The sequence below is a fragment of the Lathamus discolor genome, chromosome 5 (genome assembly GCF_037157495.1).
Source record: "Lathamus discolor isolate bLatDis1 chromosome 5, bLatDis1.hap1, whole genome shotgun sequence".
NCBI classification, from domain to species: Eukaryota; Metazoa; Chordata; class Aves; order Psittaciformes; family Psittacidae; genus Lathamus; species Lathamus discolor.
Window position 1 is genome coordinate 68,712,266 of NC_088888.1, and position 16,752 is coordinate 68,729,017.

A 16,752-nucleotide genomic window follows, 5' to 3' on the forward strand; every position below is an offset into this window, starting at 1 on the left:
GTTGAGACAGCTGTTAGTCTTCATAAGACTGAACTGTACTTGATGAAAATTGATGTTTCTAGTACAAGTAAGTTTTCCAGTTCTACTGGACATGTTGTTACACAACAATAGTTAGATCTGTTTAATAGATTCTATCCAACAAAGTTTCAGGCTATGTGCATGCTTTTTGTTAAGAAATTCTGTCCACTCAGATACCTTATGTCTAGTTAGTCTGAGCAAGAAAGCCTCCAATGATGTTGAAATACCCTACTTAGTGAGATTTGTAGCTGATTCTTCAAAGCTCATCCCCACATTTGCCAATTGCTATGCATCACAGCACATGCAGACATTCTTCAGGATTTAAGCAGGACTGCCACAGTTTGCCAAAAAAAATACTTACCCTAGGCCTTACAGGTGTTTTGTTTTTTTCTTTTTCTGTAAGGCGTGTTGTCCATACACGTTCCAAAATGAGCTCTCTATCCCTCTTATGATTTGCAGTCCCAACACAGGGTTTATTTTCTGCCAAAGAGTGAAGAAGCAGCTGAAGCTGCCCTCCTTGCTGTTTGCACTTGTTGCATAACCTCTTCAGTTGACGTCACTTGTAAAGATCATCCTCGCTACAAAGCACAGGTGCATCATGACAGAACTGTGAATAGGCATTGCATCTGAAAGACTTCACCTATAGATTGAGTAATTCTTAATTTCTTTTTATTGTTCATTGATACCCATGCAAAAAAAGCAAATTGTATGCTCACCCTGGTTTTTTGTACAATAATGAGATGATTTTTAAATATACATATTGCAGCCAAAATTCTAACTTGGAGCTGTAAGCCATGACTGTCACATTGAAGCTTGTGACCCATTACTTGTTAAAAGGAACAACAGCTCAGAATATCCTTTTGGAAACAGACAGTGCCACCAGTCTGTAATGGTAAGCTTGGGTTAAGATCAGTCAGGCTGTTCTACATTAGGAGCTGACTAAAGAGTAACAAGTTCTTCTCTTTCAGAAATTGCATCTACAACTGTAGTGGCAGCAGATGTTGCAATCTTTTTACAACATAATTAATTAGAATCAAGTTTTCAGTTTATTTGTTTTTCTCTAATGTTTTTACTGTTTTTTTTTTAACCTAAAACAAAAGTACAAAGTAGTATTTATTGTTTATTGTTTGAAGTTAGAATGCCATTCTCACCAGCAAACAAGCAGGGTGTTTTCTAATTTGGGGTTGGGTTTTTTTAAGAAATTTATTCCCTGGCCAGATATGTGGATTTTGTTGGTGGTGGGTTTTTTTCTTTTTGTTTTTTTTTTTTTATATTTACGGTGCAAAGATGGAGAAGAAATGTACCCATGTACACAGTTTTATCTTTAACCACAATGATTTTTGCATTCTGCTTTGTGCATCATTTTACCATCTGCATCTTGTTAAGACTGTTCTTTAGGAAACCTCTAGAAATAACTAAAATCCTTCAGCACAAACATATCTACTGTAATATTCAATAGCATCCATACCAGGCAATAGCCAGCATCCACTGAATTCAAGGGCACTTGAATGAAAGGCACTCATTGACTCCAAAAAAATGAATCAGGCCAGTACCGATTTTACGATTTTAGAGATGTGATTGCATAAACATGTGTGCGCTAATTATGGATTTGTGTATGTGTTCATATGCTATGTGGAAATATGCAAAGACATATGCATGAAAGTGAATTAAATTTTACCATATAGTTCTGGTTTGCATTGCTAAGAAAAAGGAAAAAAGTACACAAAAAAAACAACACCAAAAAATATCCTAAGACTTGTTGGAAAGGCAGAGGATTACTTTTCCTGCTCTAACCTTTAAATAAAATAACCTTTTATCTCCATGTTAATATTCTGAGGTAATGCTATGCTGTAAAACAGGAATAGAAGAATCTGGTCTGTGTCATGAATAGGTATATTGCTGTCTTTTAGATAAGATTTTTAGTGTTCAATGTATATGTTTTAATAATATATATCGACTGTTTAAACAATAAGACATTTCTTGAATAATCTTATTTGAGGTGATTTGGGCATCTTTTTTGGGGGGAGAGTTCTGAAGTATAAGTCAACTCTTCATCAAAAATTAAGAGTTTACTTTCTTTTTTCTGCCTTTAAAAGTTGGGAGGATACCCAAGAATGATTTCTAAGTGTTTCATTCATTATAGAAGTTCAGCTTCCTTCTACAAGATGTTGGTTTTACGACACGAAAGTGTGTCATAAAAAATTAACATTTAGTTATAACAAGGAGTTGTTTTTATTTCACTTAACATCTGTACCAGATGTGAAATATGTAATTATTTTTGTAAAAGACTTCATAATTTACATGATTCTTTTGTTTGGCACATCTTTCTTCTATTGGGCATTTTAGACAATTGATAAGCATTATTCGGTGGCATATGGTCTGAGTCTGACGTGCTTTGAAAAGAGTAGAGAGTACTAATAATGAGGATTCTGTGAAAATGGGAAAACCAGCACAACAGATATGCTTTGAGAAAGTATGGGGTTTTAGCATCTTGAAACAATATATCACACTCAAAGGGACAGAATTGGGCTGCACAATCTGTTAGCTCATTCTTGTCCAATCTGGTCTCCTCCTTTCTTTTGGAGCCAGCATTGTCATCAACTTGCTGAATTATATTCTGGCTGGAATGTATTTCAGGCACAGGGTAATGTATCTACTTAGATGGAATCCTATCTTTCTACAAAAGCTTTTTAAGTATAATAAATTTAAAATATAAAAAAGTTCTATTAGCTTAAAGTAAATGGTTCAACAGTTTACATATGTGCAGGAACAAAGAAAATGACTACTTACTAGTTTGAGAAAAATCTAGCTTGTTCAGAGATCAGAATAGAAAAGCTAGAAATAAACTTTATTTTTTATAGTAAGTATTTTGCATTGCTACTAGAGTCCCAATTTGGTCTTCAAAGGTGGGTTATTAAAAGGTGAATTCCTAATCAACCTACTGTTAGGAAAGCGCAGCAGATATTTTGTTTGTTTGTCAAAAAATCTGAGAAGGATAGATAGCAAAACTTTTTCTGCATGGGCCCAATCCTGCCTGCCTTTATTGTCCAGGAAAAAATCCTTCCTTACATTAAGCTCCCTGCTTCGGTGTTTTATGGGTCTTTTATGTCAGTACCATATATATTTCCTGATGTTATTTTTAATATAATTTCTGTTTTTAAGATAAAATATATTTTCTTTGCCCTTATATCTTTACCCAACATTACAGTTATTTTCAGAAAGATAAATAGCAATGAAGTTACACCAATGCAGAAATGTCAGGTTTGTTTTATAGCCACAATGTGTGTCTGTTTCTGGTTAATGAACCTATTAATTGTGCCATTATTTCTTAATAGAAAGTGATAATATTCTTACACTACACTGACATAGGAGAGTTATATTTTTAAATAAATTGTTGTGATAATTTTAAGCCTTGGGTTGTGCCTATGGGTAAAATAGCTATGTTTATTACATTGATTTATGTGAAAGTAAGGGGTCAGCTAAAAATGACTAGGATTCCCTGCTGCTAAAATGACAGGATACTAGTACATGCGCCAGCTCTCCTGCTAAGGGTTCTTTAGATTTCTTGTGGTAAATTACACTGCTTTGCAGGTGTGACTAACAGCACCACAGGCCACCGCTGTAATACAAGTCAGAGGGGAAAAGAAAAAGTAACCACTACTGATTGTAAAACCAAGAAGAACATCTTGGAATAAATTCCCAGCAGTGTGAATTTAGGATGTTTTCTGCTGGCAATTCCATGGCAAAAAGGTTTAGCTCAAGTTCTGTACTGAAAATAACTAACACTGTAAAATTGCATGTGCTGAAGGAGCAGTCTAATCGCTATAGACTAATCCAGATCAGCTGACTTGATCCCTGTACTCTTCTAGTGGAAAAGGGAGTTTAGATTCATTATTTTCCCAATATCAAATTCCACTTATGTAATAATGAAATAAATGTCATTGGAACTGCTTTGCTCCCTTACACTAGAGACATAACTATCATAAAGTGATGATTCTTGGTGGGAAGGAGAAAAAATAATTCAGCAATATCATATCTCTTGTAATTTTTTGAATGCAGAAATTGAGTAAATGTAAATGAATTTTTTAATTTATTTTTCTGATATTTATCACTGCTGTTTTCTACTTTTTCATCTTAATTTCCTGTCAAGTGTATACACAGACTATTATTTCCCAAAGTGCCCATCTAAGCATAAGGAGCCTGTGCTATTTTTTAGTCATAAGAGAAAAAATCTTTAAGATGGGTCATAATTCATATCGTCTACACTGCAGTCACATGTCTACATGTTGACTAGAGAAATCAAAGGTTTGCTGATTGTATCTAGATAGATAAACTTTATCCTTTAACATATCCTGCTTTCATTCAGTTCTTTACTCTCTTCTGCTTATCTACCCCTTGTTTTCCTTTCATAAATAGATTTATCCCCTCTTCACGTCTCAATTCTTTGCTTTTTTTCTTTCTGCTTTCTTTCCTTTCAGTGCTTTCCTGGTCCCTTTCACTCTTTTTTTCTGTGAACATAATTTTCAACTCAGTTTATAAAACAAACCTTCCATGTCTTAAAACATAGGAAACTCTCAGGAACATCCAGGCCACTGCATGGTGAAGGAAAATGAAGTCTAAGAGTTCCCATTGACAGATCAAATAGATTGGACCTAGCCAAAATTTGAATGTATTTTTTTTTTAACTGGGTTCTGTGTTACTTCCATCAGTATCCACAATATTTCAAAAAAATAGATTTGATTTTTTTTTTTTTTTACATGTTTTGTAATTTCCTCTTCCTGACAAAACTGATTGATTTACAAAATCTATATTGTTTGTGGGTTTTTAAGTCTTGGATATGGACTATTATCTGTTCTTTTTTGTACCTTTTTATGATTTTTTTAGTAATAGTAGTGATGTATGTTACTTGGGTTTAGATATGTGAATAATTTTGTTAACAGTAAGGTCTGGGAGTTATAAAACCCAGGAGACATTTAGAGAAGGTTACAATTTTGAACATCAGAAGTACCACACACCTCAGAGTCCTAAGTGACCATGAAGATATCACTGTAGTCACGTCATGTATCTGTATCTTTGAGATACTCTGTCTGAGACTGAATTCTCAGTCCAAATTCTTTAGTTACCATGAATAATTAGTTCTGCACTACTATTTTTTCTCTAGCCTTGGCTATTCTTCCTAGGTTAATCGTGAATGATGCTGTCCAGAAGAATGCAATATCAACATGCCACTGCTGGTGGCACCAGGAAACCACTAATATGAGATGAGGTTTGAAAGTTCCTGACTATAATTATATTAAAATTACATAAAATAATGAATGGTCTTAGAAATAAAACATCTGAAGAAATACTGAGGGGTAGAGTCACTAAACAAGACTGAAGTTATAAAGCTCTTGCTTGTTATTAAGGACGGGCTCTTCACACAGGTCATCTACAGAACTAAATGAACTTATTATGGAATTTACTACTGGAAAACATAGGCAAGAAATATGGTTAAAATGATAGCAGTTCAGGTGATTCCACTTATTAGTATGAGATTTGAAAAAAATAGTAATAAAAAATAGCTATCTGTCTGGATTTCTAAAAGTTTTAAGTGAAGACACTTATTGTGTGTTGGGTTTCACTACAGGGTTTGAGTCTATAAATTACAAACTCACACTCCAAAAAAAATTCAAATTAATTTGCATTTCAGCATGTACCTAGGAAAATTTTTTGATGAATAGTTGCAGAATTATCAAACTGAAGAACTGTGTCTGTCTTTTTCACAGGCATTGGAGAGAGACAAGTTTATTTTTCATGACTGTATGTTACTGGTTGCAGGGCTTTGCTGTGTTTTTATACCAGTTCTAACCCCTCTGATACTAGGGATTGCATTAAACAAACACAGAACAGAATGCACAGCAGTTGCCAGACCTGTCAAGATATTTTCAGCATTTTCATTTCCTTATCTGTGCTACTTACTGTGTCAATAAAGTGAATTTTGTATTCTTCCCATCTTTAATATAGTATTTGATTGATTTTTTTTTTTAGACTAAACCCAGACTGTTCAGAGACTGAAGACTGTGCTTTCCTGTTTGTTATAAACAGTGTTAAGCAAATTATTCTTTCTATTAAAAAAAAAAAAAACAAGCAAAAAGACTTATAATTTTTAAATTTGTGAGTGATCTGTTTTAAAATATGCAACTGTTCTTTCTGTTACAGATGAATGACATTATAGCAACAGTTAGAGATTCAAATCTGAAGCTGACACTTGCTTTTGGAATAGGTATGCACCATGCAGGACTGCATGAAAGAGACAGGAAAACTGTGGAAGAATTGTTTGTGAACTGCAAAATCCAGGTACATTTGTTCTTTTAATCCTGCCGTAATGAGTTTTACATGGAATTTTAAAGTTGGCTTTTACATATACCTCATTAATCTTTCTTTCTGTTTTAGGTTCTTATTGCCACAAGCACATTAGCTTGGGGTGTAAATTTTCCAGCTCATTTAGTAATTGTTAAAGGAACAGAATACTATGATGGAAAAACAAGGCGTTATGTGGATTATCCCATTACAGGTACTCATATAAATAATGGAAATGCTCATATGCTGAAATGTATTTCAAGCATATGCAAATGATCTGAATTAATTAGTAACTGATCACTGAAAATACCTAATTTGCGTAGAGACTAGGATTGCTGAAGAAAGGGTTCCTTTGTTTAATGCAAGTTGTAAGAGAACTCTTAAGATTTTATGTAATAATGAAAATGTTTCTGTTTTGCAAATTTTTTTTCATGCCAAATTCCTTTAATGTGTATCATCCAAAATAGACATTAAACAATTGAGGGGACAGTATAAAATCATATTTAGCTACCTAGTTAATTGTATAAAAAGACATTTTCATGCATGCAAATAATTTATTGTATTTTTGAAAACTTTTTTAAATAGAAATGGATTTTTAACAGTAAACTAAGCCATGGCTTGAAATGCGACAGTTGAATTACGCATGTAGGAGAACATAAAATTTATGCATAGTCATTTGACAGTAAGCAAAAAAACATAACTAGTCTAGGATCTTCAGTGATTTAAGTGATACTTCAAGTAAGTGATACTTCAGAAATAGCTAAATTAAATATTTGAACGTCTAGTTTGATGCAGACTTTCTGGTTTCAGTAAACTTTACTTTTCATAAACTGTTCTGCAGTGTTTTTAACAAGCTTAAGAAAGTGAACCATGGAAGAACTTTCAGAGTTCAGACAGGGAGGATATTTGTCTGGATTTTACTATGCTTGGAGAATGAGGACAAGCTAAATTTATTCCAGGTTTCCTGTTTCCCTTTCTCTTTTCGCAAGAGAAAATTTGTTATTCAATAATCCTATACTATGATAAAGATGTGTACACCTGAGGACAATCTAAATGTTACTTGTGATGTAAATAAAGGGCTTGCATCTTTTCTACCATGCATGCTCTTTTCAGCAAAAGAAGCTTACTAAAGAAAAAAACCTCAAATTGAAAATACTATGAGGGTTACTTCTCCCATCATAGAGCTTAATTTAGTGGTTAGTGCTCTGCAGGAAACTTAGGATCAATTTCCAGACCAACTCTCTTGTTCAAAGATTTTGGTATGACCTGGGAACTCAGCCCTGCAAACTAGCATTTTGTGACAGACTTTGGCTGATGTAAACTTAGTACAAAGAGTCTCTACAGAGCAGTATCTCATACATCCTGACTGGAAGAATAGTGGCAACTGACTTTATTACTGAATGGGGAAAAGTGATGAGGAAAGAAATCAACTGAAGTTTTAAATTTTATTTTAAATGTGTGGGACTGTCACAGATCAGTAATAGAAAAAATAATAAAATAAATCAGAAACTCAGTAAGCATTTAAAACTTACTATGCTGTTTTAGAAATCTGTGTACAAATACTCACAAAGGCTTTAGGGAATGCTTATACTTTCACTTTTTATTGCCATTTGAATTCAGGTGACTTGGACATCAGGGATTGTTCAATTCTTGAATTTTCAATAAAGCTCTAGGGGGAGGGGTGGAGGAATACCACCATCTGTGATGGAAGCATTTAGATTTTGTTGTCTGCATTGCAACAGAAAATGCGGATTCCTTACTTTATGAAGAAACATGTGGTGCGGTTTGCTTAAAGCATTTTTATTTTTAACTTTCTAGAGAATATTTATGCATATGGAAGTTCTGTGGATAGGTAGTACAGTTTTGCAGCAGCAATAAAATGAAAATGTGATTAATTTCTTTCTGAAATACTTCCAAAAATTTCACAACACTGTCTTTAATGCTGCCCACAAGTTATGCCTTCACTGTTCCGTCATTGTGTAACTGGGTTTCTCCCTGCTGAACTTACCTTTCTGTATAAAGGATGCATTTGGCTCCAAGGAAGCAACTGAGGGCAGAATGAATCATTCTGGAGAGTTCAGTACTTTCAAAATAACTAGAAATGCCTCTTTGAATGAAGTCAGAGGTTTGGGGAAGACCTTTTCTCAGTTACCAGACATTTAGTCAGCCAGCTGGATCATGTTTAATGTTTCAGGAGTTTAGTCCAGTGATTAAAAGCAGCCAAGCAACATATAGTCAGTAAAGAAAGTATTGGGTTTGGATAATTATGTAGTGGATATCGGCAAAAATAATTTCCTGATGCTTTTCAGTAAGTCCATTTCATATATGCTATTATGCACAATTTAATTCACCACATTAGAATAGGAAGAAGTTGTTTCATCACTTCCTGTGCACATGCCTATTCAGAAACATCATTTTCAAACTGGTTTGGTTTTACATTTTCATGTCACTCCTAAATTAACAGAAGATATAAACTGATTAAAAAAAATGATATCTATATAGCTTATGGGTACGCAAGAGAAAATGTGTTATTAAAAACTGTATGTTGTCATTGGGCTGTTTCTCCTATCACGGTCCATTGCTGTATCCCATAATACACCCTCTGGCTTTTCCTTCCCCAGCTTACAATTGCGCTAAAAGCTTATTGATTCTGAAGCCAAAGAAATCACTTTTCAAAATGTCAGGTACTGCAAACCACATGTTTTGCAGGTATGATAGAGCTCATAGAGAATACTCAAAACTAAAAAGCTTTAAAATAAACATGTAAAACTTACTTATGAGTTTCTTTCTATTGTTTCTTCAAAGTTAAGTAGTAATTGGAGGCACCAGAAAGAAATCAAAGCTCTGCAGATGCACTTCTCACATTTGAGAAGACACAAACAGATGATAAGCATGCTCGTCTTGGTGGCCGGGTAACAAGCTGAGCATGTTTTGTTTCAGCTGGTATTTTCAGTGTTTATAGAAATCATTAACTAATATTTGCAAGTAATAATGTGTAGACAGAGTAGAAGAGGTAAGCTTTAACTACCTGCTTTTAAATTTGTGTATTGTGGTCTGATATGAAACCATCTCTACTCCAGTGCTAATAACTAATATCACTTGTCATGAAGTTTGAGTGGGAAAGATCACAGCTGTCAGTAATTAGAATTTGCCTTTATCAGTTTACCTCTAAAATATTCAAAACCTAGGAAATAATACATGACAGAAAAGTTTATAAAAAGGACTTCTATTATTGTGAAGTCAGATATTTGAAAATTAGAAAATTTCTATATTTATAATAGAAAGTTGCCATTGTAGGTTTCATGCGTTCCATGACTGGTCATCTTTAATTGCATATGCTCAAACAAGGGATGGTTGTGGAATGGAAGGAGAGTAGAGAAAATTTATATTAGATGTAAGCTTAGATTCTATTGCGATGAGTGGTCCTCAAGTATTCAGGAAGATAGTCTCTGCCAGAAAGAAGTTCGTCATGCATTTATCTGAGATGGAAAAAAAATTAGATTTGTCAAAACCAATAGGGCATACAAGGCCAAAGAATTCAAAAAATCCTGTATTGTACATTATGCAGACATAAATACATTTATTTATACATTCAAATAAATTCATTTGGTTTATACATTATTATTTCTTTGGCAGATGTGCTTCAGATGATGGGACGTGCTGGCAGACCACAATTTGATGACCAAGGAAAAGCTGTAATTCTAGTTCATGATATTAAGAAAGATTTCTACAAAAAATTCCTTTATGAACCTTTCCCAGTGGAGTCAAGGTAAAGATAAAGCAATCAGAAAAGCTGATCAAACTATCAATAATACTACAAATGAGGAATGAAGAAAAATGAAACAAAATTCCTGTGCCCAATACTTCCTAAATATTGTGGTCCTAGAGGGAAATAATTTTTAAAAAAATATTATCCATCTTTATGCAAAAAAATACTTTCTTCCAAGAATTTTGAAGCACTGTTGGTCTCCTTAGTCCATTTCCAGATAAAACTACAAATGTTTCTCTGGTTTGAGTGTTGTCTCAGACATTTGAATGAGAGCACAAACTGTTATTCAAGAGCAGTGTATAGGACAATTATACATGATCCTCATAACCCTCCCTGAAATGTTGTGACAAATTCTTAATAGCAAAAAAAATAGTTGAGTTTCTAACATTTTTTACCTAGAATACTTGTACCATTATAGATATCATATTCTTCAAAATCTCACAAGTTCAAAAAGAAATCTGTATGATGTAAATTATTACTGATATTCTTTCAACACATCTTTCACTTCAAAATTGCAGTATTGTTGTCAGAAATGTAGAAGTACCACCTTTTTGTTCCCTCTCTGGACTTAGTTAATACAAAGCTTGCTGTCCAGCATAACGTAATTCATGCATTGATTTTTATATTTATAATATGCTTAGTTGTTCAATGAGAAGCAGAACTAGTTGCATTGGTCTCCCATAGATGCATGTTTCATGGAGGAATTCTGAGGTATCTAGTAAAGCATGAGCATTACTGAATGCTTTTCTTGGTGATGAAGAATTAATGAAGTATTGTTTTCCTAAGGAAACTTCATCCCTCAACATAAGCGATAATGGGACCTCTATCTGCTCAGGAAGTTTGTAGGAGCTTGAGAGTGCTATACACCTGTGAAATGTAGTTGAAATGGGATGGTGTATTTGAAAATTAATTTCTGTGGTGCACAGATAGACATATAATTTTTTTGAAACAAAGAATGTGGAAACATGCGCTTCATTTCCTTAGGAAATCACACTTTTCTTTTTTTAACATAAATTGCACTTAGCACAAAAGTCTAGGAGTTGAACTTCTTCAAAATTATAGCTAATAAATCAGAAGAGCAGTGTGATGATATATCCAGACTCTATGGCACTATCATAAACTAGGAAATCTATTCATAGCAAAGTTGTTTCTAAATAAAGTGTGTCTTCAAAATAACAGTAGAAATCACACTTTGTTCCTGTTTGAAATACTATAAATACTCTGTGTTTCTAGTAGCTTATTTTGTGTTTATATACTTACTCTGTACTTTGATATATTTCATCTTTCACTATAAACAAAGAATATTTTATAAATTTTTAGCTGAAGATTCACTAGCAATCTTGTTAAGCTCCATGTAGGTTGTGAACCCATTAAATTAGAGTTGTCTTGGGCTCATTTGTGATCAAGTATTTGAGGTAAGAGGCTTCATAGCTTCAAAAAGAAACGGGGGGGGTTGAGGGTTTTTAGTTTTAGAATGCTTTCCTATCTGTTCTACCAAAGAACATATTTGTCAGCTTTGTGCAGTATTTCTAATTTGTAAAATTAAACTTCACAATTTTTTAATTAACGTTTTTTCTAAAAGCCATTGTCTATGTATTAGTTTTAAGACCTGAATACACAACTCATACTTCAGGCCTTATTTTCTCACTGATCATGGGTTTGAAATATAGCACATCAGAAGCAAAAGAAAAAGCACTCTTTATTATGGAATAGCTATTGAATCATTTTTCTAGTTTCTGTTGGACAATCCGGGTAGAGCATCTGCAGTTCTTACTTCAGAAGCATGCAAGCAGTGGTATAGGGCAGTAAAGCAGCTATTCATAACAAATTATTCTTTACTTTTAGCAACAACTTTAGGGAAAGAACAGTAGGAAAAGAAAAAGGATTATGATATAAGAAAAATTAGGCTGATCCTTAAGGATATTTGCTATTCCCTGATTGAACTGTAGCCAGGCATGATCTCATTAGATACCCTAATGAAAGTCTTTGTTCCATTTAATGACACTAAGCAGTATTTTACTTTGCAAGAATCATTTTAAACTGCTTTTGTTCTTCTGTGTTTCTGATTTTAGATCTTTCTGGGTAAAAGTAGCAGTTCTTTGGCTCTGTTTTTTTGTTTTTTGTTTTTTGGTTTTTTTTTTTTTTTTTTTACGTTGGAGGAAGATAAGGGAAAATCTGGGGGAAGTAGTTTTGATGTAATTTTAAAAGCCCTCAAGTATTTGTCAAGTATTAGCTAAGCCATTGCCACTGTTTAATTTCCTGTTTGTCTTTCCATATGATTCTCTACTGGATTAAGCCAGCATGATCATATGGTCAACATACAGTATTCAGAAGTTACCACTGAGTAGCTCCATCTGAATACATTCCATGAATGACTTAAATTTGTTCATTCTTGGTCCAATCAAAAACTAATTTGAGCTTCATTCCACTATCATGTAAAGAAGATGATTGACCTTGCAATTACATTGCCCCTTTTTTCCCCCTTTTCTCTTTTACCAGAAGATAAATATATAACATTTTCAGATTAAAAGTAATTAACCTTTTAATGCACAACTCTGCAAAATATATTACCTGTCTTCGTGATTGTAAAGTCAGCTAAGCCCTCTTGTTTTCTGTTCTTCAGCTTGTTAGAAGTGCTGGCTGACCACTTGAATGCTGAAATTGCTGCTGGAACTGTTACTTCTAAGCAGGATGCAATGGATTATATCACCTGGACTTATTTCTTCCGTAGACTTATAATGAATCCAACGTGAGTATAAAATACAAATGCAATTTAATCTGAAGGTAACTTGAGGGTAGAGTTGATCCAAAGGTGATCCTGCTGCTGTCCAGCGTAGAATACTTAACAGTTTCCAGTGTGGGAGCATTACTGGCCCACACATGGAATAGAATTTCTGTGCACACTTTTTTAATTTTTTTTTCTCTAAATATAAATGCATATCTTGGCAAATAATTTTACAATTTAGTGTTAACTATAAAATAGCCTTATTGAGAAGGCTAGATCAGTATCCCTAGAATAAAACTCCAGATTATCACATTCCTTTAGGCATTGTATTTATAATCCTAAAATCATAGAATAGTTAGGGTTGGAAAGGACCTTAAGATCATCTAGTTCCAACCCCCTGTGGTGGGCAAGGCACACCTCACACTAGACCATGTCACCCAAGGCTGTGTTACTTTTTTTTTTGGCTACCACATTGATATTTTCTGCCCAGTTTTTTATAGAAAATCTATTAAGACCCAGACTTTCCTAATAAATGAGAGAATAGCTATCAGCTGTTTCTCTGTGATGAAGTTTACTTTCATTAAGGTATTATGGTGAAACCATGTGTGCAATATTTTCAATGATTGTTATCATCCTGCCTAGCTCCAGCTGGTATGCAGATCGTTCTGAGCTGTTCCAGCTATGTAAACTGCCTTTGCCACAAGAGTGTTGTGGGTAAATGGTATGTTACCTATCATGGGATCATTCACTCACTGAAATAATGTGGCAAGTAAAGAATTAGACATTTATAGCAGTAAAGATTTCACTTTTTTAGAGTGCTTCAGAGTGACTTTAGAATTTACACGATCCATGCTACACCTGATGTTAAAAACTATGCCACTGCAGACACTGTTCTTTTTTTATTATAAAGAGTAAGTGATGTTATTTTAAAATATCTTGCACTTGAATTGCTGTGTTAAAGTGATTTTATCAATTTGTCTTTGGCAAGCTTTTATCATGTGGTAGATAGATTTTTAAGACACAACATGCAGCACAAAGGTAAGTGTAAAATATAGAAATGCAGTTGTTTGATTTAAGAGGCAAGCTTTTCCCTACATAAAAAAAGGTTCCCACTGGAATATGAGCTTGGCATGCTGACTGATGGTCCTTTTTTCTCAGCAGTTTCTTTAATGTGCAGTGTCATGGAAAGCTAAATCTGAAGTTGTCACAATATCAACTTATATGTAAAAGTTCTGCTATTCTGAGAAGATTGTGGGGAGAAAGTTGGGGGAGAGGGGAGGGAAGGTAAAAATCCACCCTATTTCATCATGAGATGCATAAGCTTTGTAGTGAGAAACAAGACGAGCAGATTTTGACCAATGATGTCCATAATGGCAGGATAGGAATGCATACTGAAGTTTCTAATGAAATTAGTCTTTCATTGGAACATCACACATGCAGGCTGGAACAGTTCACAAGTTGTCCTCCTTTACCCCGCTCATCCACACGGAAGTGTTCAGCATTCTTTCTGTACTTAGTCATTCAGGGAGGATATGAAGGTATGAGGTAATAAAGGATATTGCTGAGTGTCAAAGAGGTCACTTCTAGATCTCAAGGGCAAATTTCAAGGGCAAATGCAATGGATGTGCACACTTTCTATTCTTTGACATGGTAATAAATTCTATTAAGTTTCAACCAAAGTTACTAAACTAGTAGATTTCCTGGACCTACTAGTGTCTGGTATTTTCAGACCTCCTTCAAGACAAGCAGTTACAGCATTGTCAGTGCTTGATTGAGATACATCAAAGGAAAACTGAAAAATTTTATGAGAAGACAGTGACAGTTGGATAACTGTGAATAAATTGCAGTATGGTAATGGAGTTTGCTGTGCCATAGATGAGCATATGAAATGATTGGTAGTACCAGACAAGAACTATTTGTGGCCCTTAATAATCCAAAGGATTTAAGGTGTTCTTTTTTTTAAAAGAGTAGGAGCACAATGGATGAATTTTGGTATGAGTTGTTGCACAATGAGTTGTTACACAATAAGTTGTTACACTCAGTGTCACTTGATACAGTGTTCTCTATCATGTCCTGCCCCCAAGCAATTTTGTTGACTTTCCCTCCACTTTGAAGCAAGAAATACTTTCCAGCCAGCAGGTGATTGTACCTTAGTGGTGAATAAGTAATTCCTGTATGCATGATTGGTAAATTGCCTTGGGATTCATTGACATAAAAGTCATTGCATGTGATGCTGTAAATCCCCAAAATAATGGTCTTAGATAATATACAGAAGATTTATATTCTCATTTATTGCCAGTTTTAGCTACTTGTATATTAAAGCTGCATAAACAAATGTAGGATCATTCTTTTCCAGTCCAGTCACATAAAATGCCTTACTGAATGCCTACAATTTGTACTATTTAAGTAATGCTAATCTACCTTTGTTGTGAGACAGAGATCAAAGTATCCTTTTGCTCTAAGAATCCAGGTTTCTTCTAAACATGCAGTCATGATTTTTTTTTTTTTCTGGTACACTTCAGATACTTAGGCTTGTAATAATGGCTTTTTTTGCATGTTGCAATACTTCATCAAACCAGTTTAATTTTCTAGTTTGATATGCCTTGAAATCTGTGAAATGGGGTTTTACTGTCTAGTTAAAGAGGAGTAATTGAGCTGTTGGTTTGAGGGAGTGGAGTAGCTGAGTGCTAGACTAGCATACTGACCAGACAGACATGTGCATGCTGTTAAAGAGATGATGTGCAAATGAGAGGGGTGGTCCAAATAAAACTGTTAATCAAAATGTATCAGTCTCAATATCCAGAGTTTATTCCCTGTTTTTTCCCTCCCCCAAAGCAATCATTCCTAATTGTAGAGGTTTTTGAATTTGCACATTAAGTCAGACTTTCTGTGCTACTTCAGTCAAGTATTACAACATGTTCCCCTTTCCATATACAACTTATGTCAATATGTTCTTTACTTAGTCAAGATCATACAAAACACATCAGTGAAGAGCCCTGTTCTTTGAAATGGGCTATTTTGAGAGGCTTGTCTATCTCCTTTCCTTGGCTGAAATTCCTTGACTATTTCATTCTTTTACCCTTATAAAAGATTATAATGTCCAACTTTCTATAGAAGAGAAATGGCTATGGGAAGCATGTTCTGTAAATCAGGTTATGATACTTTCCAGATACATGTGCAGTAAAAGAGAAATAGAAATTTACAACATATGTAAAGTTAAGCAGAATCAGCTTTCATTTGGAAAGTTAACTTTTAGATACTCTTAATATTCACATCAGTGTTAAAATGTTTGTTTTTTTATGAATTTATAAATATATATGAGAGTCTGTGAATGTGCACACTTACAGAATAGGTTTTCTATGTGAATTCCTTGTGAAGACCTGAAAAAAATATTTTATTAATTCATTCCAATAATTATTTTTGAAGTTTTCTTTTTTACTTTATGTCAGTCTTATGAAGCTTTCTGGAGTGAAAGAATAATGTAGAGTAATTTATAATTAAATACAGACTGATGCCCTTACCATCATGCACTTATATTTTACTTTAAATTTCCTTTTCTCAGTATGATTAAGCTGAGCGTGTCTAATTACATGTGAATAAAACATCTGAATAAGAATTATGATTATACACTGTTCCAATATAGTTTCCACTATTGAGGTGACAGTTAATATCAGCCAGTCAGGATAGAATAATATGTATTTTGGTGATGCAATCACAGTAGCTCAGAATTTTAGGGCAAGTTTGGAATTCTGTTAGGAGGGAGGATGACTGAAGAAAGTTAGATTAATTAAGACTAAGAGATAAAATGGAAAAATTTGGCAGCAGCTACTAAGAAAAGAAGCTAAGAAGGTACAGGTATATTACACTGCAATAATTACCAATATCCATATTTTAGGTCCCT

The 16,752-nt window shown here is 34.0% G+C and overlaps 1 protein-coding gene across 2 annotated transcripts in view; it reads left to right on the forward strand.

Annotated features, from left to right (window-relative positions):
* Window positions 1-16,752, forward strand: part of ASCC3 (activating signal cointegrator 1 complex subunit 3) — a 270,142-nt gene that overhangs the window by 207,534 nt on the left and 45,856 nt on the right. For both annotated transcript variants that reach the window (XM_065681163.1, XM_065681164.1), the window contains 4 exons: window positions 6,217-6,354; window positions 6,451-6,571; window positions 9,994-10,126; window positions 12,750-12,875. In XM_065681163.1, coding sequence (XP_065537235.1) covers window positions 6,217-6,354; window positions 6,451-6,571; window positions 9,994-10,126; window positions 12,750-12,875 — 518 coding nt within the window. The remainder of the gene's footprint in view (window positions 1-6,216; window positions 6,355-6,450; window positions 6,572-9,993; window positions 10,127-12,749; window positions 12,876-16,752) is intronic.